Source organism: Ursus arctos, unplaced genomic scaffold, assembly GCF_023065955.2.
Source record: "Ursus arctos isolate Adak ecotype North America unplaced genomic scaffold, UrsArc2.0 scaffold_9, whole genome shotgun sequence".
Taxonomy (NCBI): domain Eukaryota; kingdom Metazoa; phylum Chordata; class Mammalia; order Carnivora; family Ursidae; genus Ursus; species Ursus arctos.
The window spans coordinates 42,007,266-42,035,208 of NW_026623111.1; the positions used below are offsets into that span (position 1 = coordinate 42,007,266).

General features: G+C 44.5%; 1 protein-coding gene across 1 annotated transcript; it reads left to right on the forward strand.

Moving 5' to 3' along the window:
* The first annotated feature begins 3,077 nt into the window (after nucleotides 1–3,077).
* On the forward strand, nucleotides 3,078–27,346 carry TMEM165 (transmembrane protein 165). The gene is made up of 6 exons (XM_026508928.4): nucleotides 3,078–3,532; nucleotides 16,533–16,758; nucleotides 21,453–21,628; nucleotides 22,173–22,355; nucleotides 25,535–25,640; nucleotides 26,510–27,346. The coding sequence occupies exons 1-6, from the start codon at nucleotides 3,326–3,328 to the stop codon at nucleotides 26,584–26,586; spliced, it is 975 nt and encodes a 324-aa protein (XP_026364713.2). The 5' UTR covers nucleotides 3,078–3,325; the 3' UTR covers nucleotides 26,587–27,346.
* Nucleotides 27,347–27,943: the final 597 nt, after the last annotated feature.

Sequence of the window (27,943 nt, forward strand, 5' to 3'; positions counted from 1 at the left end):
GGGACTTTAGGTCTGGTAGCCAGGTGTGCTGGGCTAATACTGAATTCTAGAATCAAAACCTGTCTCCATCCACTTGCAAGCAGCACTGAGCTCAGAGCAGACAGGCTTCCCCGCCCCTGCCGCCCCGCACCCCGGGGAGGGGAGGAGCAGAGATAATTCTCCCTGTGGGCTGCATCTCCTCAGAGGAAAAAGAAGGCAGAGCTAAACCCAGTATACTAGATTACTCTGCCAAATTTAGTTTATAAGATCAGTGGTAAAATGGTTACATCTCTGAGAGAGCCAGGAAACAGTCCTCCCCATGGGAACCTGGAGCAGAGAGAGGGCATTTTCCTCTGACGGATAATGGAAATGTTCACCATTAATTGGTTCGTTTTATATATTTCGATTTTCAGTGAGTATGGTACAGTTAAATTCGACAAAGAGGTATCAAGCACAATTCTGCCACTTATTAGCTGTGTAATTTTGGGAAAGTTTCTTGACCTACGTCTCACATTTCTCATTTGTAAAAATGAGGATACTGGTACCTACCTTGTAAGATCATTCATGAAACATATTCAGCGCACTGCCTGGATCAGAATAAGCACTCGATAGTGACTTATTACTACTATTATTACTGTAATGATGGCTACCACTATTACCACGTTAGGAAAATCTGCTAGGTGCTAGGGATATAGAGATAAAAGACATAATCTTACCGTCTAGAAACTCAAGACTCAGGAAGGAGGTAGGAATCAAAAAACATTAAAAGACAGTGTAACACATATATGGTAGGGTTTCTTCACCAGAAGGATGCCTGCCAGTGATAGACTGTAGTGAGACTCTATGTATGTAGGCCGGGACAAAAAAAACAAAAAAACCTACAAAACATCTTGGAATTGTTGAGTCTCTCACATCCTTACTGGATAGGGGGTCAAGTAAGTAGCTCCATTTGTTTGCCAAGAAATGTTTCAGGAAATCTATGTTTTTAGACTTTTTTTTTTTTTTTTTTAAAGGGAGGTAATCACCAGTGAGGTTAGAGCAATGATGGCTGTAAATCCTCAGAGTGGGGAAGCCAGGGTTCTGATTAGCCCCCCTGATCATGCAAAGAACTCATTACTTTGAAATCTGACACCTGGGGCCTAAACTGGCAGAGCTTGAGGTCCATGGGATTCAGGTGACACTGGGACAGGCTGGACGGGCCCTACTCAGGCTCAGATTCTGACACTGCACTGACCCTGCTGGGCAGGTTCCCCATGAGGACAAGGTGTTGTCTGTTTACTTTAGTTCTGTAAATAGCTTTGCTGTCTTACCCCTGAGCCACCTCACATGCAGCAGCTATGCCTAGGCTTCCTGTAGCTGTAATCCATTAATCCTCACTGCCTTATCTCGCTGAGAATTTGGCCAGGAGCACTTCCCGTTAGAGAGTTCTGGAGTGTGGGCAGCTCACCCCAGAAAATAAGCCAAGCACCTTCCAGGAATCAGGGACACATGGCCAGTTTTGCCACATTTACCCTTCTGCCTCAGCCATTAGACTGAGTCACAGGACTCCCTTTCAGGTACCTCTCAAGCACAGAAAATTCTGTATGCATTAAGGAGAGGGCATTGGAAGTAGGAGAGTTTGGACTTCTGGGTATCTATGACTGGTCTGTGAGGGCTCGAGCATTTACACTTTAGGGATAAACTGAGAGGCACAACACTTGTACCCCAAACTACGTAGGAGGCATCCTGGTTACTTACGTGCCAAGAGAAGTGTGCATGACCTACAGCAGCACGATGCCAGGGATGATGAATTCTGTCAGAGGAGGTGTTGGAGGAAGACTTCTGAGAGGTCAGGCCTGAACAGGTTTTAGAAGTATGAGTAGGAGTTTAGAGCGGTAGAACAGAGGAAGTTAATCAGACAGGAAGAACAGCATGCACAAAAACTTTACTACCTGACGACAGAACGTGGTATCCTCAGTGAACTCAACGTAGGTTTGCCCACCTTGCCACAAATTGTTTTGGTGGATTCATTTCTTGTTCCATTATTTAATAGATAACTTCCATAGCTCTTCACAAAGTACAAGTTTAATGTAAATGCATTTATGTTAAGTATTTAGATTATTGCTTGGCACATGGTTAGCACTCTTAGTCAAATTTCTGATAACTAAATAGCTCGACTTTTTTTGTATAAGATGCGCAAATACTTTCAAGCCCAACCAACAACCGTCCTTTCCTGTTTTCTACTCTTCAAAAATCCTTCAAAAATCCTAAACACTCAATTTCTTTTATTATTATTATTAATTATTATTATTATTGATAGAGGGAGAAGGAGAGAGGGAATCTTAAGCAGCTTGGAGCCCCACCAGAGGCTGGATCTCCGGACCCTGAGGTCATGACCTGAGACACAATCAAGAGTTGGATGCTGACACTGAGCCACCCGAGCACCCCCAAACACTTAATTTCAAAAGCCAAACATGTTAAGAGACCAGTCTAAGATAGGTGCAGTATAAAACATCCAAAATAGAAATGCTTCAAATGTTTCTGGTCTGAGGATAATTATAGGCAAACAAGTAATATCTAAAACAAGTTTTGAGGATTTTCGTGTGTTATTTCCGAAGTCCCATTTCAGAAATTTGTTTTAAACACTCGCATTTGACTCTCCAAGAACACCGCCCTCAATAGATGGCCGCACGTTCAAGGCGGCACCGAGAATCGTGAGGAAGCGCGGAACTCGGCTAGGTGTAGCGGATCCCACAACGAGTGCCACGTAACCACCGCGCTCCAACTAATTTGACATCTAGGACAGGCTACGGGCAGCGTAGACCGGCCCGGATATGAGGGCAGAAGACTCGGGTGGGAGCAGAAGCAAAGCACCGTGCTGTCCCGCGCGGGTGGACAGACACCGGGGAGGAAGGAGCGCATGGAGCGCGAAAAGGATGCGAGGAAAGGAACGTCACGCGCCGCCCGGTACCTCCCAGGAGCGCGGGGTCCAATGGGAAGAGGGCGCGAGCCGCACCTCAACCTGCCCGAGGACGTCACGACGCCGAGGAGGACGCCGGGCCAATGGGAGGCTGTCACCGGCAGGGGCGGGGCCCCAAGGAATTGGGCTGGGCCGCAGCGAGACAGTTGGCTGAGTCTCTGGCCGCCGCGGGAGAGGGGGAGGACCGAGCCGGCCGCTGCGGACGCCGGCCTGCGCTAAGCCTTTCGCCCGCCCTTGCCACTTCCCGCATGGTGCCGACTTCTCACTAAGCGGCAGCGGCGGCGGCGAGGCGTGAGGGACGCACGGCGGGCGCGGCTCGGGGTCGACGCTTCCCGTCGCCCGCACTTCCTCCTGCGGCGCCCGTGCGTGGCCGTCTCGGCCGCCGGGATGGCGGCGGCGTCGGCGGCCCGGGGGAGTGGCCGCGCATCGGCGCCCCGGCTGCCTCTGCTCCTGCTGCTCGCGCTCCTGTGGGCCCCGACCGGCGTACGCGCTGTCCCCGACGAAGACCTTAGCCACCGGAACAAGGAGCCGCAGGCGCCTGCCCAGCAGCTGCAGCCCGCGGCCGTGCAGGGCCCCGAGCCAGCCCGGGCCGAGGTGAGCAGGACGTGCTGGGCAGCCGGTGCCCCGGGTACCAGGCTCGTGGCCGCCCGGAGCCCGGCGCTCGGCCACTGCGGCCGGCGAGGGGGAGGGGAGCCCGCCCCGGCTCCTTGGGGGTGGAGACGGTGGAGGGCGCTTCTTCCCGGGTCGCGCCCGGCCCCGCCTGGCTCCTTACGGGGGGAGGGGAAGGGAGCGCCCAGCCCGGCGTCCGCTGTAACTGTCCAGTCCCGGAGCACCGGGATGCTGCCGAGGCATGGGCTTCGTGATGATCGGACGTGTCCTAAAGAGCGGCAGATACTCATCCCGCGTAGAAAGTTTTTAACACAGGACAGTGGGAGGCTTTTCGTGTTCTCTGAGGATAACAGCATAGGACATTTCATTGTTGAAACCGCTCGTCCCAAACTGCTTACCCAAACTCAGCTTTGCACGGCCTGTGTGTTTTGCCAAATGTATATGGATTATGAAGCGTGACTCTCACTTTTTAAAAACGTGCTCTGGCTTGCAGGAAGTAGCCCTCAGGAACGCAGAGGAATAATCAGTCTTTGGCAGTACAGAGTGCTGCAGCGGTGTGGGATGCCAAAACTAAATTCATAAGCTACCAGAACTTGTTCCTTTGGTCTTATTAACATCTAAATTTATGTTAATAGAATCACTTAGTCACTTGTATGCAGAACCTCGGCGGCATTTTTAAAGGCCTTCCCTGTACCAGGGAAGCTTTCTCCTCATTTCCAATTAGGACTCCTGAATTGAGGCCTCTGGGATCTCTTCTAGTGGGAGAGGTTTAGCGCTCAGCCTTTCCTAGGCCTCCACTCCCACCCAGGCTACATTTAGCCAGTCACCACCTAACTCATCGTTCTGAAATTGAATTCCTTTTCACTGCTCCGAAATCCTCAGTGAGTTGCCCCTGCATACTGACTTCAGGCCATCCTCTTCTGCCGGATGTTGAGATTTCTTCCTGATTTGGTCCCAGCCGGCCTCCAGGCTTTTTCGACACCGCTCCCTTGCTCCTACGCAATACTCAAACCACTCAAACAGGAGATGTGCCATGTACTCTGTGGCTAGCCTCCCCAGCAGGCAGCCTCCCTAAAAAGGCTTCGGTGAGCTTGGAGCCCACTGGTCAAAACCCTACCCACCTTTCAAGAGCCAGCAGATACCTACACTTTGAAGACTTCCCTAAAACTTCCTGGTTGAAAGTGATTTCTCTCTTGCCTGTCACTCCTGAGCTCAGCTGACTCTGCTAGCCATTTTCACTTCTGAAATTGAACTAAAATGCTGATTCATGAAATGTATTTTTAGTGTTTATCCTTTAACCTTCTGTCATATAAACTCATTATCTGTCATTACCTCATTATTTTCAAACGAAACTACTTTTGGTTAAGTAATTTTGTGAGAGATTTTGAATGTAACGTTCCAGGCCTTTATCAAGAGTTTTAGTCATATAGAGATTTTTGAGATATAAATAGTGGTAGGTGTGGCTATTAATAATACCTTTTTAGGCAGTGAGGAAAAATCTAGCCTTGTAAAATAAAGCAGCAGTGTGCAGTGACTATATTTAAGTGGACTTAAGGATTCTTGTCTTTAAAACTGGAGATGGGAAGGGAAGGAACAGGCACAATATAATATGGTTTTTGTCTTTAATATTTTGATATACAGTTGACCCTTGAACAACAGGTTTGAAGTGCATGGGTCCACTTACGTGTGGATTTTTTTTCAATACAGTACTGTAAATGTATTTTCTCTTATGATTTTAACATTTCTTTTCTCTAGCTTACTTTAGGAACACAGTATATAATACATATAACATGCAAAATATGTGTTAATCGATATCAGTGTATGTTATCAATAAGCCTTCCTGTCAACAGTAGGCTATTAGTAAAGTTTTGGGGGAGCCCAAAGATATAAGCAGATTTCCCACTGTGCGGGGCCCCTAACCCCATATTGTTCAGGGGTCAGCTGTCTTATTGGTGCTTCTTTTTTTTTTTTTTAAAGATTTTATTTATTTATTCGACAGAGATAGAGACAGCCAGCGAGAGAGAGAACACAAGCAGGGGGAGTGGGAGAGGAAGAAGCAGGCTCCCAGCGGAGGAGCCTGATGTGGGGCTCGATCCCAGAACGCCGGGATCACGCCCTGAGCCGAAGGCAGATGCTTAACAGCTGTGCCACCCAGGCGCCCCGGTGCTTCTTTTAAGATAGGAATTTATTCTTTTTTTTTTTTTTTTTTTAAGAGATTATTTATTTGTCAGAGAGAGAGTGAGCACAGGCAGGGGAGGCGGCAGGCAGAGGGAGAGAAGCAGACTCGCTGCTGAGCAAGGAGCCCAGTGCAGGACTCCATTCCAGTGTCCTGGGATTATAACCTGAGCCGAAGGCAGACGCTTAACCCACTGAGCCACCCAGGCGTCCCAAGATAGGAATTTATTCTAAATTGTTCTATATTGTAGTAGAATCTAATTATCTTGTTTTAATTATATTTTCATCTAATGTTTTGATAAGGCTCAGGTTTTTTCTCTATGGTGCTACAGTATGTTGGAAGAGATTTTTCTTTCATGTTTTCTAAACTATGTAATATAAGTATCATTTGCTTTTTTTGTCCCATTGTTAAAAGTAAGATATGGTCAGGGTTCAATTTAATAATCATATAAGTAAGGGCTGAATGTTGCTGGATATCTGGAAGTTTCAACTGATTTGCTTTGCAGCTACATCCAGTATATTTTAAAAGGATAGGAAATTTAAACTTTTTTCGTGCCACTGTGTGACAGTGGACTTCTGAAACTGGAGGGGGAAGAGTCTCTCCTTCACTGGTAGACATTCACATGTAAGATGTATTATACAAATGTTATATCTCAGGGTACTTTGAAACAAGATAACTTCTGACAGGGCTTTCTACATTGGGTTTTTTTTTTTTTTTTCTATAATCAGCTAAAAAAGTTGGGGGGGGTTCACTCTGTACTTACAATTACAAATAAACCCCAGTTTACAAATCCTGGAAAGAGTAGTTGTTGACCACTTGGATCTTTTCATTTATGCAGTTTATGCTTCTAGTGACTTACTCAGTTGTTTTCTTATTCCTTCCCCAGGCAGAGCACATAATACAAGAAGCATTAAGTCCATTTAGTTGAGGGAGATCAGACAGATTTAATAAAGGCAGTTTATCATTCACTGTGTATTCTGGAAGTCCGAAGAACTGCTCTGGCCGCGTAGCATGGTTGATAAAGCCACAAAAGCCTATTACCTCACCCAGTACAAATTCTTGTTATTGTCTTTCTGCTTTACTGTTTCTTGGCATTTCTTTTATTTATTATCTTTGAACTGTGAGAAGACCTTCTGTATGATATTTTAAACTTTTTTTCCATTTTCATGAGGTTGCACTCCTGCTCCATTCAGCCCAACCTCCCAGTTCTAGCCTCTTTATAGCAAAGATAGAGGCTGTCAGGTGACTCCTGTCTTACTCATGATTGGTGTGTCAGAATGAAGTGATCATTATGTTACTGAATTTGGTGGTATTCTACCATCAAAGCAATTAAAAAATCAGTGAAGTGAAATACGTTTAATACATTTCAAATCTCAGTTTATAAATACATTACAAAACAGTAACATTTATAAAAATAAAGTTGTTTAACTCATTAAAATAAAATGTATTTGTAAAAATCTAATTGTTAAATATATAGTATTCTAATACGAATTAACAAGTAGCAATAAAAAACAACAAACCTAACCATTCACAAATGAAAGGACAGGATAGTGAAAATTTGTAATAAAATACAATTTTATCTTTAAATACAATCTCATTTTTTATTTATGTATTTATTTTAAACATTTTATTTAGAGGGCGTGCACAAGCCGGGGCAGAGGGAGAGAGAGCATTTCAAGCAGACTCGCTGCTGAACCTGGAGCCCGACACAGGACCCAGGGGTGGATCTCAGCACTCTGAGATCACGACCTGAGCCAAAATCAGGAGTCCGACGCTTAACTGACTGGGCCACCCAGTCACCCTTTACAAAATCTTTTAAAGCCAGGTTTTTCCATGGTGTCTTAATTAAGTTGCACATATATTTTTGTGCACATTTTCCACTTTGTGGGAAAGGCTTTTCTGACTTGATTCAGTAAAGGAATGGTGAGGAGACCGTTCTAAGCCAGCTCTAAGCATTTTCCTCTAGACTCCTTTACCTCCAGATTTCACCTCTGATGCCTTTCGTTGAGCGGCTTTATTGCTGTTTTCTTGCGGGGAGCCCGGCCCTTTCCCGGCTCGCTGGTTGTGGCTCCTGTTTCGCAGGGGCCTCGGCGTCTTCTCTGGCTCTGCCGGGCGGCCGCGTGTGGTGCGGCGGGGTCCCCACGCAGCTTTCCGTCGGGTCACTGCCGCCCGCTGTGTCTGGGCTCTGGGACGCGAGTGGGAGTTCTGTTGGTCCTGTTGGCGTTTGCATCCTTCTCCTGAAGATCATGAGAGCACACAGGGCACTTGCTCCCCGCCGCCGCACTGTTTTTCAGTTTGGAACTAATTTTAATTGAGTAAAAGATGTTTTATTCAGCAATTAAAAAAAAAAGATTTATTTATTTATTTGAGAGAGAAAGCGCGCACAGGTAGGCAGAGCGCCAGGCAGAGGGAGAAGGAGAGGCAGGCTCCCCGCTGAGCTGGGAGCCCCACGTGGGGTTCGATCCTAGAGCCGAATCAGGCCCTTAACGGACTGAGCCACCCAGGCGCCCCATTCAGCAATTTTTTTAAAGATGAGTTTTATTCAGCAATTTTTTTTAACCTCTCAGGATGTAAATAATTTGCATCTGACACTCAAATTAAAATACTGAAATGGTGGTATTTGTACGAAGGCAGGCACGGGTGTTTCACGACTGACCGGTAGGACACGGTGTAACTGGATAGTGGGGTAGCAGAGTTGTGTTACTGTCCCTGCCTTTGACCCGCCTGTAGCACCTACACTTTCTGCCTTTCCCCGTGTGTGGGGCGAGACTGCCATCCCCGTGCCTCCTCTCTGTGTCCCTGTTCTCTTCTGACCTCCGCTCCTTTCCCTCCTCGGAGTCTTTATGCTCGCCCTTTCGTTGGCTCCGTTCTGTCTGCTGACACATGCCCATGGGCTTCTCCTTTTTGGGAAAGGGGGGAATAAAAAAGACCAATAATTTAACTGCTTGATGTATTCATTTCTATTTCTTCAGTTTTATAGACGAGATTTCTTTTTTTTGTTTTTGAGATTTTATTTATTTGTCGGGGGCAGGCAGAGGGAGATGCAGGCTCAGTGCTGAGCAAGGAGCCCGACGTGGGACCGAATCCCAGCACCCTGGGATCCTGACCTGAGCCAAAGGCAGATGCTTAACTGACTGAGCCACCCAGGCGTCCCTAAACCAGATTTCTAACTGGGAATTCGGGAATTCACTGCTCTTTTGCTTCACTTTAGGCTTCCCTTATTTGGCTTCAATCGTTGTCCTTTACTGAAATTTGGGTTTTGAAGGATACCTAAAACCCACCAACTTGCTACATCCTGGGGTCGTTTTCAGCTCTCATTTCACACCGTTCACCCTCCTCTTTAAGAGCCCTACCCCATCTGGGCTGGATGATCTTGAGTCTTAATAAGTTTCAGTCTCTCAAGTCAAGATAACAGTCCTCAGGTTTTTTGAGTAGCTGGTTAAACCGCGTGTGTGAAAATACTTGGCATCTACTAGTTAGTAGTTTAGCAAATGGTGCCTGCCCCTAACTTGACCGTCTGCTGTGCTCGCCTGCCTGGCTGAGTATTTCAAAGACAGTTGTGGTGGTGGTGGTCTTTTTTCCCTCTCCACCCCCTTCCCTAGGTAAATACCTTCTCTAAGGCTCATTTTTTCATCTTAATCTAATCTCCCTTTCCCTTGGAAATACTGTTTACTTGCAAAGCTCTGGCTGATCAGTGTAGGTTGCCAGCAGCCAGACACATACCTTGAGACTTTCCTGGCCTCAACTCACATGGCCTCTTGGAAACCTTCATTTGAAATGCTTTTTACTGCCTCACAGCGAACGTATCTGAAGCCAAACCTATTTCTTTTCCTACTTGTCCAAATATTTTGTAGGAATATAAATATTCCAGTAAACCCAGCAGAAAACCTTACCATCATCTTTGATCCATTCTCCTCCACTGCGATTTTTAAAGTTCTGTTGATATTTTCCCTTTCCATGATGTGCAGAATTTTCCCTTCTCTGAATTGTCTTCAACATTGGTCTTAATGCAGCTGACCTCATTAATTGGTCCACTGGCTGGCCTTCTTTACTTTCTGCCCTGATCTGTTAGCCACAGTGCCTTAATCATATTTGTGCCTTCTGCTCAGAAACTTTTAAGGGCTTCTTGCTGGTCAGAACAGACAGGATTTTCAGTCCGGGCTCAATTTATTTTTCGCATTTTACCCCAGCCATTCATCTGATGAGTTTACTCCCTGTTCTCAGAAGATGCCTGTATTCTTTCCAGTTGTCAGTCTTGGGAATGACATAAGGGCATGTACCCCAGTGCATTTTGAAGTTAGTCCAGTGTGTGGGTGGCTCGCACCAAATCCTGCTGAGGCTTCAGGGAGGCTTATGAGATGAATTTCAGAGCCGACCTCACCCTTGGTCAAAGGTTGCCCCACAGGCGTTAACTCCTCCATACTTCCGGGTAGTGAAGGAGTACAGAGCCCTTACTTTGTGGTTGGACCTGCCTGAAACCAATTAATAGCCTTCAAGGAATTGGTTCTCTATAAGTAGAGCACGAGATTAGGCCAAGAGATTTTTGAAGCAGTGCACAACAGGTGTCTGTAATCATGCGCGTGGTAAAAACAAGAAACCAAAAGTACAGAGAACGTAGAGAGAAACAGTTTGTCTCCTCCTTTTCTTGTATTCTGGTTCAGGGGTCAGCAAACTGCATCTTACCACTGGCTGCTTGTTTTTGTAAAACAGTTTTTTATCAGAGCAGAGCCGTGCCGTTCATTCAGGTATTACCTGTGGCTCTGCCCAGCTACGGCGTCTGAGTCTGTCACGTGAGGTTAAATATTTGGCCCTTTAAGAAGAAGTTTGCCGACTTCTGTTGTAGTCATCCTGGTTTCTTCCCTGTGAACATCAAACAGTTGACTCTTTGCTGAGAGCTGGCACGCATTGACAACGGCACTAAACCGTAAACCTCCCTCCCTCCCACGCCCCTCCACACATACGTCCGATGACTACACGTGTAATAGGTGCTTTTTTCCAACTTAAAAATATCTTACTGATTTTTCTTTATTGGTATAAATAAAACATTCTATTTTTTACTTATATTTTAGAGTATAATATTCTGATACACAGAGCGACTATTTAACCAGTTCCCCGTTGCCCGACATTTATTTTGTCTTTTGTTATTACAGACGACAGCATTACATTTATATATGCTTCTGATACAAAAAGATGAACTCTGCAGTGTCCCTGTCTTAAGCTTTGTTTCAATTCTGTACCTGCCATGCCCACGGTATGCGTTCACTTTCGCTCGAGGATGGCAGGATCGTGGGGGGCGGGCGTCGTTTCGCTCGGCCTTGCTTACGAGGTTCTGTGTAAGTCGGATCTTGAGGAATCAAGGAGAATCAGAAAAAGGAGGTGGGAAGGGCAGTAGGACTGCACGATTGAGCTGGTGGTTCCCAGGGGCGAAGGCTCTTGCGTCGCACTGCGCCGAGCTGTAGGCCTGAGCCGGTGGCGCCGCGCCCTGGAGACGTGGCTGGGCCGGATGGAGCCGCGCGGAGCTGGGTGTGCTGAGCAGACGGCCGCCGCGTGGAAGAAAGGATGCTGTTCCCAGAGTAGTATTTTGGATATATCGGGTTAAACAGAATATTATTAAAAATAATTTTATCTGTTTTTACTTTTTAAAACGTGGCTACCAGGAAATGTAAATTCTGTGGCCTGCATTACTTTCTAGTGGCCAGAGCTGCTGTGGCTCATTGTTCAACAGTGAGGTAACATGACGAACTAACCTCGTTTTATAAAGATGTAACGGGTCGTGTTGTGGTGCGCTGTGGTGACTGTTCGCTAGCGTCACCGTAGCAGCTTTCTGTGTGGTAGCTCATGTAGTTAACTTCACAGGGGCCCGCAGCTCGAGTCCCGGGGAGGTTTTCCTGCCCGAGGTCGTAGAGTAAGTGGGAAGGCCTTGGCCCTGGACGGCTTGCAGTCAACCAGAGTCACCCTGAAGGTGAATGAGAAAAAGGACATGCTCCTTGCACACAGTAAGCACTTAGGCCCTTGACAACCGATGATCATTTTCTGACCCTGTTATTAGCACTTTAAGTTTTAAAAATTGATCTCCTTAATACCCTGCTGCTTTGGTTTTAAATTCTTAGCACAGTGGTTGGTGGTTTAACACTCGGTTTGGATATCCAGGACCAGCCTCCTATACGGTAGAAGCTGCAAGGTCATGTTCTTGTGTTCTGTGTATAGCAAGTTTTTAATAATATGTAGTTTTTTGTTTTGTTGTGCTCGAAAGGCAAGTTTTATTTTGTCCTCATTTCACAGAGAAACAGCCAGGCCGAGTAATGTGGCCAGGGCTTTATAGCTGGAAATTATAAAGCCATGAGAACATGTAGTTTTGATTCCTGTTGTGTTTTTAAAAGTAAACATTTTCTGTTTTTGAGCTTGGAGCTAATTGATCATAAATGGTGTATATTCATTCCTAAACATTTTCTTGGATTTCAGATCCTAAATACTTTACAGTGAAATTCCTTCATACAAAAGGTGTACCTGAGAGGAAAATGGTTGCATTAACGAGAGCTGAGTTGAAATGCTTGTATTTTTTTATGATGCTTAATGATCATAGAGTATTTGATGAGAAAGGAAGCCCATCTTTAAAGGAACATCAGTGTAGACGGAACTAAAATGGTCATGGAGAGAAAGCAAGAATTTCTTAAAATGGTACCTGCTTTATCAAGAGCTGGCTTCCAAGGCCGTCCCTTTGACTTAATCCTAACACCAGATATTTTCTAAAATGTTAAATTTCCCCGATTTTTAGCTCAAAGGTCTCGTCTGATAAATGCTTAAACCTTGCTGATCTTTACTGTGGAATTGGGACTCAAGTTTATGTTGTGAGTTGAGGAATGACATGCGCACTAAGAATTTAGGATTTTATTCATATCTCTGACATCTCTGACTAGGACCTTTGTAAATCAAAGTACTTCTGTTTTTACCCTGTCAGATATCACATGTGTTTGGGGGTTTCTTTCTCTTTTTTATTTCTTAGGTTTCTAGCGATTCACAGGCCTTAAAAGTTAATTCAAGAATGGCGGTTAGGCTTGGAGGAGACATTTAGAAGTGATTTGGCTAGCCCAGTTTCCCAGCCTGGGAACTAGTGACGTGTTGGATTCGGGAATTCTTTGCTGTGGGGGTTGGGGGGCGGTCCTGCGCATGGTGCATGTCCATAGCCACACCTGTGGCTTCCACCTGCCAGATGCCGGTCGTTCACCTTCAGCTGGGACACCCAATGACTGGATAGTGCCTAGAGACCCCCGAGACACAGAATGGCCCAGGCTGCAGCCCTCCGACGCAGCGCGTGCCTCTAAGCGCAGGTTCTCTTCTCCGGAACTCGGGCGTGGAGGAGGAAACGGACTGCCTTCTCTGGCGGTCCCGTTCGGCTTCACGTGGCTCTCTCGGCGGAAACAATCTTTTGTCCGGGTGAGCTACAATCTGCCACCTAAACCAACACCCGTGACTTTATAGTTCTACGTGTTGGGACCCACAGCGGAGATACCCACAGACGGACCGTCGCAGTCATGGGAACGTAGGCACCCAGTCCTTCCCAGGCCCTTATTTGTTGTTGTTTTTTTTTTAAGATTTTATTTATTTATTCGACAGAGATAGAGACAGCCAGCGAGAGAGGGAACACAAGCCTGGGGAGTGGGAGAGGAAGAAGCAGGCTCAATGTTACAATAACCTTTCATCTTCAATGAATTGTTCTCTTGGAATAATTTCCTAAGGGTGGAAATACAGGGCCAAAGAATATGGGAATCTTTATAACTGTTCCTACATACTGCCATGTTGCTCTTAAAAACAATCATACCAACAGACAGTGTCAGTGGCAACAAAGGAGCACATTCAGTTTCAGTGTCCCCTGTCAACTTAGGGTATTAAGTAATGTATTATCAAAATAGGTTATTTTCAATAATCTTTCAATAAGCCTAGGGTATTTAGGTATACCAAGATAAGTGATTTTCAATAAGAATTTAATTAGAATTCGTTTATCTTTACAGTTTTCACAATTTTTTTTTTAAAGATTTTATTTATTCGACAGAGATAGAGACAGCCAGCGAGAGAGGGAACACAAGCAGGGGGAGTGGGAGAGGAAGAAGCAGGCTCATAGCGGAAGAGCCTGATGTGGGGCTTGATCCCATAACGCCGGGATCACACCCTGAGCCGAAGGCAGACGCTTAACCGCTGTGCCACCCAGGCGCCCCTATTTAATTGTTTTTTACAGCCTGAGTTGGCAAACTTTTTTTTTTTAACGGGCCAGTTAAAATTTAGGTTTTTAAGGTCTCCATTGTATAATTTCCCTTCCTTCTTCCATCCCTCCCCCTTCCGATCCTTTTTGTTTTTTGCAACCCCTTAAAAATGTAAAAAACATTCTCAGCTGACCCAGGCTGGTCGTGGCCTCACGGCAGCCTGCCAATCCCTGGTTTTAGAGCCTCTTCTGTCTGGGAAGATCTTCAGGGGGCAGAACCTTCTCCACGGTGGTGCCCCGGAACTGTACAGAACTTTGGAGAAGAACGCTGAGCAGCACAGAATAATGGACTTGTCACTAACTGTTAAAAATACTTAAAGTGCTTTTTGCTTGTTTGAGCATGGTTACATTTTCAGCTTAAAATGACCTTAATGCCAACCAAGACTTCAGTTTGTCTTTATTAGACCACATGACACCCCCTAGGGTATTTTTAGACTTAGCGTAGGACCATCTATATATCCAGCTATATATATATTTTTTTTTTTTTTTTAAGTTCTAATTTTTTTTAAAAAGATTTTATTTTATTTATTTGACAGAGACAGCCAGCGAGAGAGGGAACACAAACAGGGGGAGTGGGAGAGAAAGAAGCAGGCTCCTAGCGGAGGAGCCTGATGTGGGGCTTGATCCCAGAATGCTGGGATCACGCCCTGAGCCAAAGGCAGATGCTTAACCGCTGTGCCCCCCAGGCGCCCCTAATTTTTTTTATTGAAGTGTATTTGACAGTGTTACGTTTCAGGTGTACAGCATGGTGATGCGACAGCTCTGTGTGTGTGCTGTCCCCATACGGCACACGTGTGGCTACTGTCCCCATACAGCGCCGCTGCGGTACTGTTGGCTGTGTCCCCTGTGCTGTCCCTTTCATTCCCATGGTGTACTCTGCAACCAGAAGCCTGTATCCCCGCTCCCCTTCCCCCATCATCCTACCCCCACCCCTCTGGTAACCATCCATTCTCTGTAATTATGAGTCTGTTCCTGCTTTTTGTTTATTTGTTTTGTTTTTTAGATTCCACATAAAAGTGAAACCATATGTAATTGTCTTTCTCTGATTTCACTTAGCATAATACCCTCTAGGTCCATCCATGTTATTGCACATGGCAAGATCTCATTTTTTTTGAAAGATTTTATTATTTGAGAACAAGAGAGAGCACACAAGCAGGGGGGAGGGGCAGAGGGAGAAGCAGGTTCCCCGCTGAGCACGGAGCCTGACGAGGGGCCCTCGATCCCAGGACCTGAGCCCAAGGCAGATGCTTAACCGATTGAGCCACCCAGGCGCCCCAGGATCTCAATTTTTTTTTTTTTATGGCTGAGTAATATTCTACTCTGTGTGTGTGTGTGTGTGTGTGTGTGTGTGTGCACGCGTGCGCGTACCACATCTTTATTCATCCTTCTGTTGATGGACACTTAGGTTGCTTCCCTATTTGGCTATTGTAAATAATTCTGCAGTAAACATAGGAGTGCATAGATCTTTTCAAATTAGTGTTTTTGGTTTCTTTGGGTAGATGCCCTGTGCTGGATCATAGGGTAGTTCTATTTGTAAGTTTTTGAGGCATCCCCTGTACTGTTTTCCACAGTGGCTGCCTCAGTTTACATTTCCACCAGGTGCACGAGGGTTCCTTTTTCTCTACATCCTCACCAACACTCGTTTATCTTTTTGATTCTAGCGGTTCTGACAGGTTTAAGATGATACCTCAGGATGGTTCTGATTTGCGTTTCCCTGATGACAAGTGATGTGGAGCATTGTTCTGTGTGGCTGTTGGCTACCTGGACGTCTTTGGGAAAATATCTGTTTGGGTTCTCTGCCCATTTTTCTTTTTTTTAAAGATTTTATTTATTTATTCGACAGAGATAGAGACAGCCAGCGAGAGAGGGAACACAAGCAGGGGGAGTGGGAGAGGAAGAAGCAGGCTCCCAGCGTTGGAGCCTGATGTGGGGCTCGATCCCAGAACGCCGGGATCACGCCCTGAGCCGAAGGCAGACGCTTAACCGCAGACGCTTAACCGCTGCGCCACCCAGGCACCCCCCTCTGCCCATTTTTAATGAGATTATTAGGGTTTTTTGGTGTTGTATAAATTCTTTACATATTTTTATATCCAGCTATGTTAAATCTCATCTTAGCTAGAGCCATTTCTTGCTCTAGCCTGTTGAGAACTTTCTGGATCCTATTTTGGCCTATAAAATGTTAAAGGAACTTCTCTTGGCTTTCTGTTACTTGAATGTTTGATAAACATATCTGGCTCTTCCACTCAAGTTACAAATAAAAATTTGAGACATAGCTGAGAATTAAATCTCAAATCACAAATACTTAGAAAATAAAGAAGTTTTAATATGTGGTTGCTCTACTCTTTTTTTAAAAAATTATTTTGTAGAATTGTACGTGGATCTGCATTGTAGCACCCACCAATTAGAGGTTCTGGTCGTTACACAGTCCTTAGACGGTGAGTCTAATGACCATGACAGAAAAACTCTTAATTCACATTCAAAAATAAAAGAATTTTAAGTAATGATTTTTTCCAAAAAATAGCTGATACAGATTTATTTATTTTTTATTTCAGAAAGGATTTACACCAGCTGCCCCGGTTCATAGCAATAAAGAAGATCCGGCTGCCCAAACGAATTTGGGATTTATCCATGCATTTGTCGCTGCCATATCCGTTATCATCGTGTCTGAACTGGGTGATAAGACATTTTTTATAGCTGCCATCATGGCAATGCGCTATAACCGGCTGACGGTCTTGGCTGGGGCTATGCTCGCCTTGGGCCTAATGACGTGCTTATCAGGTGAGTGTGCTTTTCCTCCTCAGGGCTTTACTGAATTAAGGAGAAAGCATGGTGTGGGGCATTGAGTCACTGACTCATTGAGCTAGCTAGTTAGGTATACTTCCATTGACAGAGTTCCAGAATTTAGTAAAACAGAAGATGGTGGCAGTTACATACATTACTAAAAACCATGTTGTACTTTTAAAATTAAAATTCAGCCATTCACAGCCAAGATCCATACTCCTCATTTATTCACTAGTTTTTTTAATCCTTGGTTTGGCTGTGTATACCCTGGCTTTTTCTCTTTTCAGTCCAGACAACCTTCTATCTGATCTCTTAGAAATAGGACTCAAGTCGCAACAGAGGATTATAGATTGAAGGACATTTCAAGGACGTGTTTGAAAGCATTAACTGTTGAAGGACATTTGGTAATCAGTAAATGAAGAGTCACTTTCGGTTTGTTGTGTTTGATTAAGCTGTTCTTACCCCTTATAATAAAGGGATGAAATGTTCTTAGATTCCCAGTTAGTGTTACTGTTGTATAGGCTTCAGTTTTTCAAAGAATTAGACCATGGGAAGGTAAACCTAACACTAAATAATGAAGCATAGTTGAGTCTGATTCAGGAGCCACCGCAAGCCACCTAGCTGGGTGGAAAACGGAGCTTTCCCCTGAGAGTCAGACTTGGGTGGGAACCTGACTGCCGCACGGTGGCCTATGGCCTACTGCTAAGTTCCTTCACCTGGAGCCTCAGCGTCCCCATCTGTGGAATGGAGCCGATAATGCCTGCTTCCCTCGTAGGGTCTCGGTCTGTGTGAAGTGTTTCGGGTGCTCAGTCTTTAACCTCTCCGCATCTCTCTGACCTCTCACGGAAGCTAGTTCTTCAAGTACAGAGCAAGTTTATGATGCCTTGATTGAGGACCCCAGTATTTTAGACCCCTTCTTTGCTGCCCGAGGATAAACATATTTTTCCACAATGGGGAAATGCACCGTGGAAAGCTGGGTAAAAGGCGCATCCTTGTAAAGGGGACAAAAGGCAACTGAAGAAGGGATGTGAGAAAGGGGGGAGCCTGACTGACTCCTTAACCACAAGCACGTTTTCAGGCAGATGAGTTTTAGGAAAGAGTACCGATGGAAGTCGAACTGGGAAATGGATTTCTTTACAAAGTATTCATCCGGGTCCCCTTGTGAAGTGTTTGTATATCCCTGGGAGTCCATCAGCCGCAGTTTGGAGATGGCGCGCTTGTGGTCTTGCCCCGCTGAGACGCTGGCGGAGGGCTCAGTATGCTAGGCAGGCCCCTCACGTCGCCGGGGCTTCGCTTAGCCTTTCTGTGTCGTCCGACAGTGACAGTCGTGTGCCGTCCGTCGATGACAGTCCCGGGTACTTTGGAGCTTCCTTCTGCTGCTCTTCCTCCTCATTGCCTTTCTCCCATTTCACTCCTTCGTCACTTGTAATCTGATTTCTGCTTCTGACACTTTGGAAAGGCTTCAGTAATCAGCTTTCCTTTGATTAGAATTCAGTTTCCATTTCAGCGAGCCCCCTCAGAACACATTCTTGGGCATTCCCACCTTTTTATTCTCTTGGCTTCTGTGACCCCCGTGTTTATAGTTCTGTTTCTGTCTCTCTGGGAAAAAATTTTGTGCCATTGAATATTCATATTCCCCACAGTTTTATTCTTGGCCCATTTCTCCCCCTTCACGCTAATGTCCTTATGCTGAGTGTTCTCAATTTAATTACCCGAAAGTGAGTCCCAAATCTGTCTTCACTTCAGGTGATTTTTCTTGGAACTTCTACAGTGCCAAGATGTAGAAGGACCAGGACATGTGCAGCTGCCTTCTGACTTGTTGCAAAGTCCTTGTTTAAAGAGAAGTAACATCTCACTGTTCCCAGAGCAAAAGTGCTTGATTATGAGGGAAGGTTTCTAAAGAAAGAGAAAATAGAGGGACTGTAACCAGAAGAAGAAGAAGTTACAATGCCAGGTAGTTTTTGCTCTCTCTGGAGATGTGAGGCAGAAAAGATGGCATTGTAAGTGTCCGTTAAGTATCAAGGTTTTTTTTTTAGATTATCTGAAGATAGAAGGAAAACCGAGTTTAGGAGATTTAAAAGAGGTTTGCTACATTCCATTTTTAAATTTAAACCTTTTTACGGAAAATATTTTAAATTTACAAAGTTGCAAAAATGGAACAGTACAAAGAACACCCATATACCTTTTTATCTAGATTCACTGTTAACATTTTACCTCATTTGCTTTAGCGTTTGTGACCTGTATCTAAATAAAATTATGCATGTGGATGTACATGCATGATTTATATATTTATAGATACATGTGACATATCCATGCTGTATCTGTAGATACATTAAGTACGTACGTATATACATAACGTTTTATGTATCTAAATATATGTATATTTATATACACGGATGAAGTGATACATGCTTTACCATTACTATTTTAGTTTTGTCAGTGGACCTGATATCCTCTGTAGCAGTTTTCCCCTCCCGTAGAGGAGCGACTCTAGGTCAGGTATTACATTTGGTTCTTTTTAGTCTTTTAATCCGAAGTACTTCCACAGCCTTTTCTTGTGTTTTACAATATTAACATTTTTTTTTAAAAGAATACAGCCCCTCCCCCTTTAATGGATTGCTCCTCAGTTTGTTTTCTCGTGATTAGATTAAGGTGGTGGATTCTTGACTAGAATACTGCATAGGTGGTGTTTGTCCCTCTGAGACTGTCATGTCTGGAAGAACATGATGTCCATCTGTCCCTCACTGATGTCAAGATTTCTCTTGTATGTGGTCTCTTTCCCTGCATATAATATGCAGTCTTTTTTTTTTTTAAGATTTTATTTATTCATTCGACAGAGATAGAGACAGCCAGCAAGAGAGGGAACACAAGCAGGGGGAGTGGGAGAGGAAGAAGCAGGCTCCTAGCAGAGGAGCCTGATGTGGGGCTCGATCCCACAACGCCGGGATCACGCCCTGAGCCGAAGGCAGATGCTTAACCACCGTGCCACCCAGGCGCCCCAATATGCAGTCTTTACAAAGACGCTGTAAGACAATGCAGATACTCTGTCCCTGATGTTTAGAGTGGATGATTCTCACCTGATCTCGGTGTTGCCTTCGTGACTGCAGAAGGATGACTTTCTGGTTCTGGGGCCCCATCCCCGTTTCCCATGGGCCCTGGCACACCGCACTAACAAAGAGCTCCTTCCCATGCCACAGGCTTGTCTATGTGTGGTCAATATAAACAGGGGAATTCATTTTTTCCGTGGGTTTTAATTACTTACTTAACTATATTGCTTAAATTGTCCCAGATTTGGCTGGTGGGAGCCCCTGCAAGCTGGCTCCCGGTCCTTGTGTCATGCTCCCATCGTTGTTCTGCTCTTGCTTACTTTCCAGCCCCATCTGCCCAACCCTGGAACTAGCTGTTCTCCTGAGGAGCCTTTTCAGGAGGAATGCTGTTAGAAACCAAGATCTGCATGGAAAGTGGGCTCGTTACTGAGATGTCTTTACTTCATGGCCTTCTCAGTGGCGAGAGCTAGCAAATCTGTCGTGTGTGTGCACACGCATATATGCAGACATACATGTTCACACATACCATTAGAACACAAACACACAAGCATAGATTTGATGTCTTCCTAAACATGATTTTAAAATCTTCAATTTCGTAATGTAGCAACTTGGGAATACATCTGATGTGGTTGTACATTTGATGTTCAGGCAGATTTTAAGTGTACTCGTTTTATAAAAAGAGCATGTGAAGTGAAGAGTAGTTGCATTTATTATGTATATGGAAATGTCCTCTGGCCTTTCCTTAGTTAAGATTTAAATACTGAACTAACTGATAATACTGGTATAAGTGTGTTTTCACAGTTAGGATTTGAGTTCTTGATATGGTTCTAAGTATAGTTTTTTGTATAACTAATACAGTTGTCCTCTTTGTAACAAAGGGAAAGAATGGTACTGAATAAATTTGAGTCTGTTGTAAATGTTATTTTAATATATGTATAGGAATTATTTTCTTATATCAGGTATACTTACTTGAAGTAGTTGAAAACTAACAGAGTTTGAATCCTACATATCATGAGAATCTTTCATGATTCTTCACTATAGAAGTTCGTAATTTAAAGATTTGTGATGAAATATCACTTACGAAAGTGGTATAGCTTCCAGGTTATAAGATCTCAGGATCCTTAGAAGGCATCGACGTTAACTTTCTACCTAAAGTACTGTGCCCTGCGTGACCTGTGGCAAGCCAGCCCCTGGCTGACTGTCCGGAGAGGAGTTCGCGATCTCCCTGTGGAGTACGTGCCGTCTTCAGCTGGACCATCGAATTCATTATATTAGACCATTGGCTTGATAGAAGGACCCAAAGTTGATGGAGGGAAAGAAGTGGAATTATTTAAGGTTTCATATGTATTAGATTAGCTTCTCATGTGAACCATTTTTCCTTTAGAACCATGTTGTTTTTAAGATGTATTTGAGAGAGAGCGAGAGCGCGCACACGGGTGGGGGAGGAGCAGAGGGAGAGAGAGAATCTGAAGCAGACTCCGCGCTGAGCAGAGCTAGACACGGGGCTTGGTCCCGGGACCCTGATATCACGACCTGAGCCGAATTTAAGAGCTGGCCGCTCACCTGACTGAGCCACCCCGAGGACAGTCTGCGGGCTGTTGTGATGCGCGCGGATTAACCGGGCACTGCCGCATTTTCTTCCAGTTTTGTTCGGCTACGCCACCACAGTCATCCCCAGGGTGTATACGTACTATGTTTCAACTGCGTTATTTGCCATTTTTGGCATTAGAATGCTGCGAGAAGGCTTAAAGATGAGTCCAGATGAAGGTCAAGAGGAACTGGAAGAAGTTCAGGCGGAATTAAAGAAAAAAGATGAAGAAGTAAGTATGGCAGTATTAATACCGGGACCAGGAAAGCACTCAGCTAAGATTCGGCACCATCAGAGGTTCTCGGTGGCCATCCCTAGCCGTGTGATGTGTGTGGGCCGCGAAAAAAGCAACGTCGTGCCTGGTGTGCGTTCTTAGAGCTGTGTGTGGTCGGACTCCGGGTGAGGGCCACGCGGTGGGGAAGGACGCCGGGCTCGGGCGGACCTCGCGAGACCAGCTCCTGAGGTCGTGACTATGAGCGCCCGCGAAGCAGGAGCTGTACTTGGGATCTTCCGCTTCTCCCCCCAGCGTGTAGGAGAGTGAGCAGTAAATACTGATTTTGTTGCGGAGGAATGGAAGAATTGAGAATAGAGTGTGTGTTGTTGTGGGAGAGTAGTTCAAAAGAAAAGTTTGGGGTCACATAATTTTAGTTTCTTGGAGCATAGTCCATAAAATTTAAACACTTTTTAAAAGAAAGATTAAGTAATTTTGTACGATTTTGATTTGCTTCCTGGAATTAATGTCTCTCTCTTCCCCCCACCTTTTTTTAAAAATTTAGTTTCAACGAACCAAACTCTTAAATGGACCAGGAGATGTTGAAACGGGTGCAAGCACAACGATACCTCAGAAAAGATGGCTGCATTTTATCTCTCCCATCTTTGTTCAAGCTCTTACATTAACGTTCTTAGCAGAATGGGGTGATCGCTCACAACTAACTACAATTGTTTTGGCAGCTAGAGAGGTGAGTACAGCTGCTTCTGTATTAATAGTAAAACCAAGCGTAACAATGTTACTTCGCTCCAGAGGACCCTGGACAGTCTGGGCCAAGCTTCATATGCTACACTGTTCTAGACCTCATAATCCTGATTCTCTTTAAAATGGCCTGTCTCCACTTTCTACAGTCAGGTGGCATCCTGTGTCCCAACTGAATTGGCGTCTTTAGATTTCTCTTGTTGACTCCTGTTCCCTTCAGTTTTGCCGAAATGATACCGCGGCCGTCTTCTTGACTCGGTTTGGTCTTAGAGCGTTAGTGTGGCGGGGGTTACTTTACAAAATCATCAGTGGCAAATCACCAACAGCCCGGCCATCCAGTGTCGGAGCAGTTAGTTCACTCACAGATTTCTGTGTAGCTCTGGGAATGTTCACTCCTCGGCAGACAGAAGACTTCAGGAAATCGAAATGTTCACCGCACTTGTCTCTGGGTAGTGCGGTTACCGCTGACTTGCTTCTGGGCACACAGTTTCGCCGCTCTTAGTCCCTGAATACTAAGACCTAGAATGGTAAGCTAGAAGAGATTTCTGATTTGCTCTAAAGATACAGAACCCGAGGCGCAGACACTGGGCGACTTGTCCAAAGCTAAGCTAGTTGGTAGCAGGGGCAAGGACTAGAAGCGGAGGCTCTCTGCCTTGTAGCATTTTCTTCTGTATCTTTATAGTTGTCAGATGCCACTTAAATGTCACCGTAATGGCTGTGCCCTCTATTTTTCTTGATTTCTAGCCTTTTTTATTGGCTTTCAGATTGCAGGATTGGGACTTGAAAGTAAGTGACCTTTTGGTGGTGGTGGTGATGGCGATAATAGGGGTGGTTCTGCCAGAGTGAGCTGCCATGATGGTAGAAATCACTGCGTTTTTCTTAATACTGTCATCTGTGTGGCACAGAGTGACTTGTGAAAGGTCCGGGTCCACTGTCCTGCGTCCCCTTGGTCCTGCCGCCTTCTGGCAGGGTGCTGTGTGCTCACCAGGCTTGAGTCTCGTGCTGTGGGACCAGGTTACTGTGCCGTTTCATCTGAAAATGGGGCATTGACCTGCTTCGTGGGGCGGTTGTGTGGATGAAGTGGGTAATGCACGTGGGGGGCCCCCACAGCACCGTAGCCGCTCGCCGGGCTACCAGCATCGTGTGGGTGCGTAGTGAGCTCTTCAGGGTCAGAAATACGGGTTGTCTGATTTGTTCCCTTAATGTTCCTAACTTTTTGGGTATTTTTTTATGTAAACCATGCTAAAATGAAGTTCCGTTCGTCTTAGTCTGAACTTTATTTCTGCTTCCAACACTGTCCTTTAAGATGTTAATTAGGTACTAAGCAAAAAAAAAAAGGGGGGGGTATGAGGTTCCAGGGTCAAATAAATTTTGCAAATAACAAAGACTGAAAACTTCTGTATTAAAGGAACTATTTAATTTTACTTAATCCAGTGATTTTTCAAGCGTCACTCTCAAATACGATGGCCCTATCCTCCAGGATGCCAGCTTGGAAGTTCGAATACAGAGTCTGGGCGGCGCAGTCCCGCTCTGTCGCCGTGGACGTTTCCCGGTCCCCACAGCGACCTCCTTATCCCCCACTTCACAGGGGAGCAGGGCTCCACTTCTCATTGCCCCCTCTCGGTGGCAGTGCTGTCCCTGCTGCATTCCAAATCCCCGCCCCTCTATGTCCCCCTCACTCGGTGGCTTCAATCTTAGCCCCTCTCAGCCCAGTTCTGTGAAGAAGAATTTTCGCAGGCGTGAGTTTTTCTCATCTAAAAGTTTTACCCCTTCCCTCAATTCCACTTCTCTGCCAGATGCCACCCTCTCCCTCCCCTTCTCCCAGTCTCAAAAGGCTCGGCTCTGATAGGAAATGGGAGTTTGTCCATTTTTTCTGACTCCTGTTTTGTGATCTCACCAGAACTGCTGACGTGGGGCTATGCGCTCGCTGCAGCCACCGACCGGCCCCACAGTGCTCGTCTTGGCAGGCTCGTTGCCTGGCCGCCTTCGCGGTCTTCTCGGGGCTCCTCTGCCTCTGTCTTCCCTTGGGGGTTGCTTTCTTTCGTCTGCATTCTCTCTCGGGGGTCATTCTCTTCAGTCCCATAGTTTATTCACCATTGAACTCAACGGACTCCTGAACTTCTCCACTTTTAACTCCTGTCAGCACCCATAAACCCTTTCTTCACTTCTTCCACTAACTAACTTTTTAAGTCATGTTGGTATTAACAATTCATCCAGAGAATTATGGGTGAGAAATACGGTTGGCATGCCTGATTTTTCTCTTCCTTAACACCTAACACTCACTTATCGCTAAGGTTTATCAATTATGCCTCCATAATTTCCCCAACCTACCTGCTTTTCTCGGCTTCCAGTCTCCCACCCCAATCCAGGCCATAGCCTCTCCCCTTGACCACCTTGCCTTTAATTTTGTTCCCTTCCAGTTCATTCTCTACGCTAGACTTTTAAAGCATAAACCTGTTCTGTGACTCTCCAGCTAAAAACCAACCAGTGTCTTAAAGTCTAAATTTTAAGCTTATAGACCCGGTCCTTCATGAGCTGACCTCCACCATGTTACGTTCTATGTTAACATATTCTGCAGTTATCTCTTATTGGGGGCCTGCTGCCTTCTAGTATGTTCTCTCCTCCACAAAACAAAGTCAGATCATCCTGCTCGTTCTTCAGGGCTTTCTTTTCTGGAAAACTCTCACTGGTCTTCCCAGTCTGAGCACCTCCAGTTTGTGCTGGTAGCAAGCACTTAGTGAATGAATACTGTGTTCCTGCGCTGAGTTAAAGCTCGGAGGACACCGTGGAAAAGGCAGGCAGGGTCTGTACTGTAGAGGCTTGCCTTGTTTCCTCAGCAGAGCGGACACTTCCCGAGGGGAGAGAGGTCTAGGTGGAGTCTCATCACCTGTGATGAGAGCTAGAGATCACCTGTGAATGAAGCGCGACAACTGCTGAAAGGCCGTATTAGGGTTATTTTGATCTTAGAAATGTTTCTGCTACTTTTAGCTCTATTCCTAGATATAACTGGAGCATATTCCTTCGAGCAGCTATTCCACTTTTCATAAGTTAGACACTTGAGTTTTAACTGTTTTAGGCTTTGTTGTTGTCAGTCTGCATCTTCAGTGACAGTCGTCAGGTAACTGTTTCAACTGCTTTTAAGTTAACATTAGCTATACTTGCTTCCAGGACCCGTATGGTGTAGCAGTGGGTGGGACCGTGGGCCACTGCTTATGCACTGGATTGGCAGTGATTGGAGGAAGAATGATTGCACAGAAAATCTCTGTCAGAACTGGTAAGTCTTTGGTTTTTTATTTTTTTCAATTTTATTATTTTTTTTAAAGTAGGCTCCACGCCCAGCATGGAGCCCAATTCGGGGCTTGAACTCACCCTGAGATGGATAGGTGAGCTAACAAGCAGATGCTTAACTGATGGAGCCATCCAGGCACCCCTTTTATTTTTTAAATTACAAAGAAAATACTGTTTTAACTTTTAGAAGTACTAAGAGATGAGAGAAGGGGGAGTCCGTGCTAAGTTTTTACTTCTGGAGTACACTCGGTCTCTGCAATGATGATCTCTTAGAGGTCTGGTTCATCGCCCCTGCTACTGCAAACATGGACTGTTTTTCACATACATAGATGTTCGTAAAATACAAATTCATCTAAAAGCCTTACCAGATTTATAGTCGCTTTTTATCAATGTATTTGAGTAAAAAAATCATGTTGGAAATAAAATTTCCTGGCCTTCACAGTGTGTTTTGTAATTGTTGGAATTTGTAGGTGGAGACCGTTTATGGATTCCACTGAAAATTTCCTGTGTAGCTGAGAGGGCCTAAAAATGGAATAAGAGAAGTTTCTCTGCCTGTCAGAGGCCGTTAAACATTCTTTTTAATAACTGGGTTTTAAGAGGAGTTATAATTCTGTTGTTGCCTGTCAGCACTGTCTCAGTTTTAATACTCTCATTTCTTGAAACAGTGCTGGAGAAGCAGTGGATTATTACTGTACAGTCAGGCGTATTAAGCACTCTTTGCTGTGGAAGTGGGGTTTGAGTGTTTCTAATTTCTTTTCAAGGTTAGCTCACAAGATTGGAAGAGTAATGGGTAACATCTTAGCTCCCCCATAGAGGAATTGTGCCTTATTTCACTTATTTTCTCTTCTCTTACAGTGACAATCATAGGAGGCATCGTATTTTTGGCGTTTGCATTTTCTGCACTGTTTATAAGTCCCGATTCCGGTTTTTAACAAGCCATTTGTTCATTTGTATCTCGTTTAAGATAGGTGACTCTTGTGTTTATGGACATAGTGTACATTATAACTAAAAGTGACGGAAAGACTGTATTTTGTAGCATTGATTTGCGAGTTTGACCCATTTAATGAAAGTATTATGTCCAAAAGAAATAATCATTGATTCTATTTGCAACATGGATTTTTAAAAGAAACCTGATATCCTTATAAGTGTGGATTTTTCTTTTCTCCAACACAATTATGTTAATATGGTCACTGGTTTTTTTAGTATTTATGGTTTTTGTTTTTTTTTTTTTTTGGTAGGAGAGGGTATATACATAGAACCATTGTACAATGGGGTCTTTGATTTTCTTTCAGCACTGACCCCTTTAAATGAGGAAGATATATTTTCTCCTGGATCACTGAGTGTTTTAAGATATTTGCCTTAAAATTTTTCTTGGGGTAGGAATGAATTTTTAGCTTTTAAAATACTTCCTTAAGCCAGAAAGCAGTTGTAATCACAAGTCTTTAAAAAAAAAAAATTTTTTTTTTAAAGAGTAATGTATTACTGTTATGACGTGACAAGAATTGTTTGCGAGGTCCATTCTCCCTCCCTTTTTTTTTTAATTGGGTAAGAAACCCAATATAAAAACAGTCAATATTTGACAATGTGGAATTACTAAATTAAAAGAGAATACTATGAGTGTATTCATATTTTTTCTATATTGAATAAACAATGTAACATAGATACAGTGTAAATAAAAGTGATATGACCAGAGCTTGTTTTCCCTTGTGAGTTTGTAACAATAATTTATCAAAGTAGTATTAATATTTATAGACTAGTTCCTAAAACTGATGTTAGAAAACAGGAGCCAGGCATCTTCTAAAAGCCTGTCTCACTTTAACCCTCAAACAGCTCTGGGACATAGTAGGTACTAACAAGGGTTTAAAAAAAAAAAAAAAGTTGTATGGTAGAGCAGTGTGTCAAACCACACAGTTTCATTCTAGAGCCCGTAAGCGCCAATCATTTTATCCCACTAACTTCAGTAATCACGGTCATGTCCGTCTGTTCTATTAACTATTCTATCCAAACAGCATCCCCGCCTCTCCCAGCCTGCTATGTTCTGGTCCCGTGCGCAGCAGCCCTGCTATTTAATAGCCTCTTAAAAGTAGCAATAGCACATATTGGTCAAAAAGTCATTTTTGGAAACTTTTAAAGAGTTCCCTAGCCACCACAATAAGTACAGTTACAGGGTAGTAAACACAATGCCCACCTGCGAAAATAAAACACTTTTTCAGAGAAATTTCAGGCTAAGACCCCAGACTACACCATTATTCCCCTAATAACAGCTTTAGATTATTATAAACAGAGCCA